This window comes from Penaeus monodon, chromosome 29, assembly GCF_015228065.2.
Source record: "Penaeus monodon isolate SGIC_2016 chromosome 29, NSTDA_Pmon_1, whole genome shotgun sequence".
NCBI classification, from domain to species: domain Eukaryota; kingdom Metazoa; phylum Arthropoda; class Malacostraca; order Decapoda; family Penaeidae; genus Penaeus; species Penaeus monodon.
The window spans coordinates 31,551,290-31,551,707 of record NC_051414.1 but is presented as its reverse complement, the minus strand read 5'-3'; the positions used below and the strand labels follow the sequence as shown (position 1 = coordinate 31,551,707).

Below are 418 nucleotides of genomic sequence, written 5' to 3'. Positions count from 1 at the left end.
AAGTGTAGACATTTCACAAAATACGATAGAACTACATTTCCCTAGCGGCATGGGTTTAGATATATCTCGTGATTTTTTTTATCACATTTGAAAAATATATTACATGTAAAATCTAATTAAAGCAATACAATAAAGATAAAGTGTACCTAGCATTGCACACACTACACAAACCTCTATTTGTAACTCACCAACTTCATGGCGAAAATATCTTCGCAAACGAGGGTACCGGATGCAAGCAGAACAGGCAATGCATCAGCCTCGAGTTGAGCCTCAGCTTATATACACTCAGAACGAAAGTCAAGGTCATAGCAACTTTTTTTTTAAATAAATTTGGGTGGGGAAATCCGAGATTTAGCTTCTTTTTTCGTAGCAGTGAGAGAAAAGCTGTTAAGATTTCAATACTAGCGATGGCACCACC

At 36.8% G+C, this 418-nt stretch overlaps 1 protein-coding gene across 1 annotated transcript in view; it reads right to left on the bottom strand.

The window, feature by feature from the left end:
• Nucleotides 1-291, bottom strand: part of LOC119591680 (claw keratin-like) — a 1,438-nt gene extending 1,147 nt beyond the window's left edge. Inside the window, exon 1 of the mRNA XM_037940430.1 lies at nt 189-291. Coding sequence (XP_037796358.1) covers nt 189-197 — 9 coding nt within the window. The 5' untranslated portion in view covers nt 198-291. The remainder of the gene's footprint in view (nt 1-188) is intronic.
• Nucleotides 292-418: the final 127 nt, after the last annotated feature.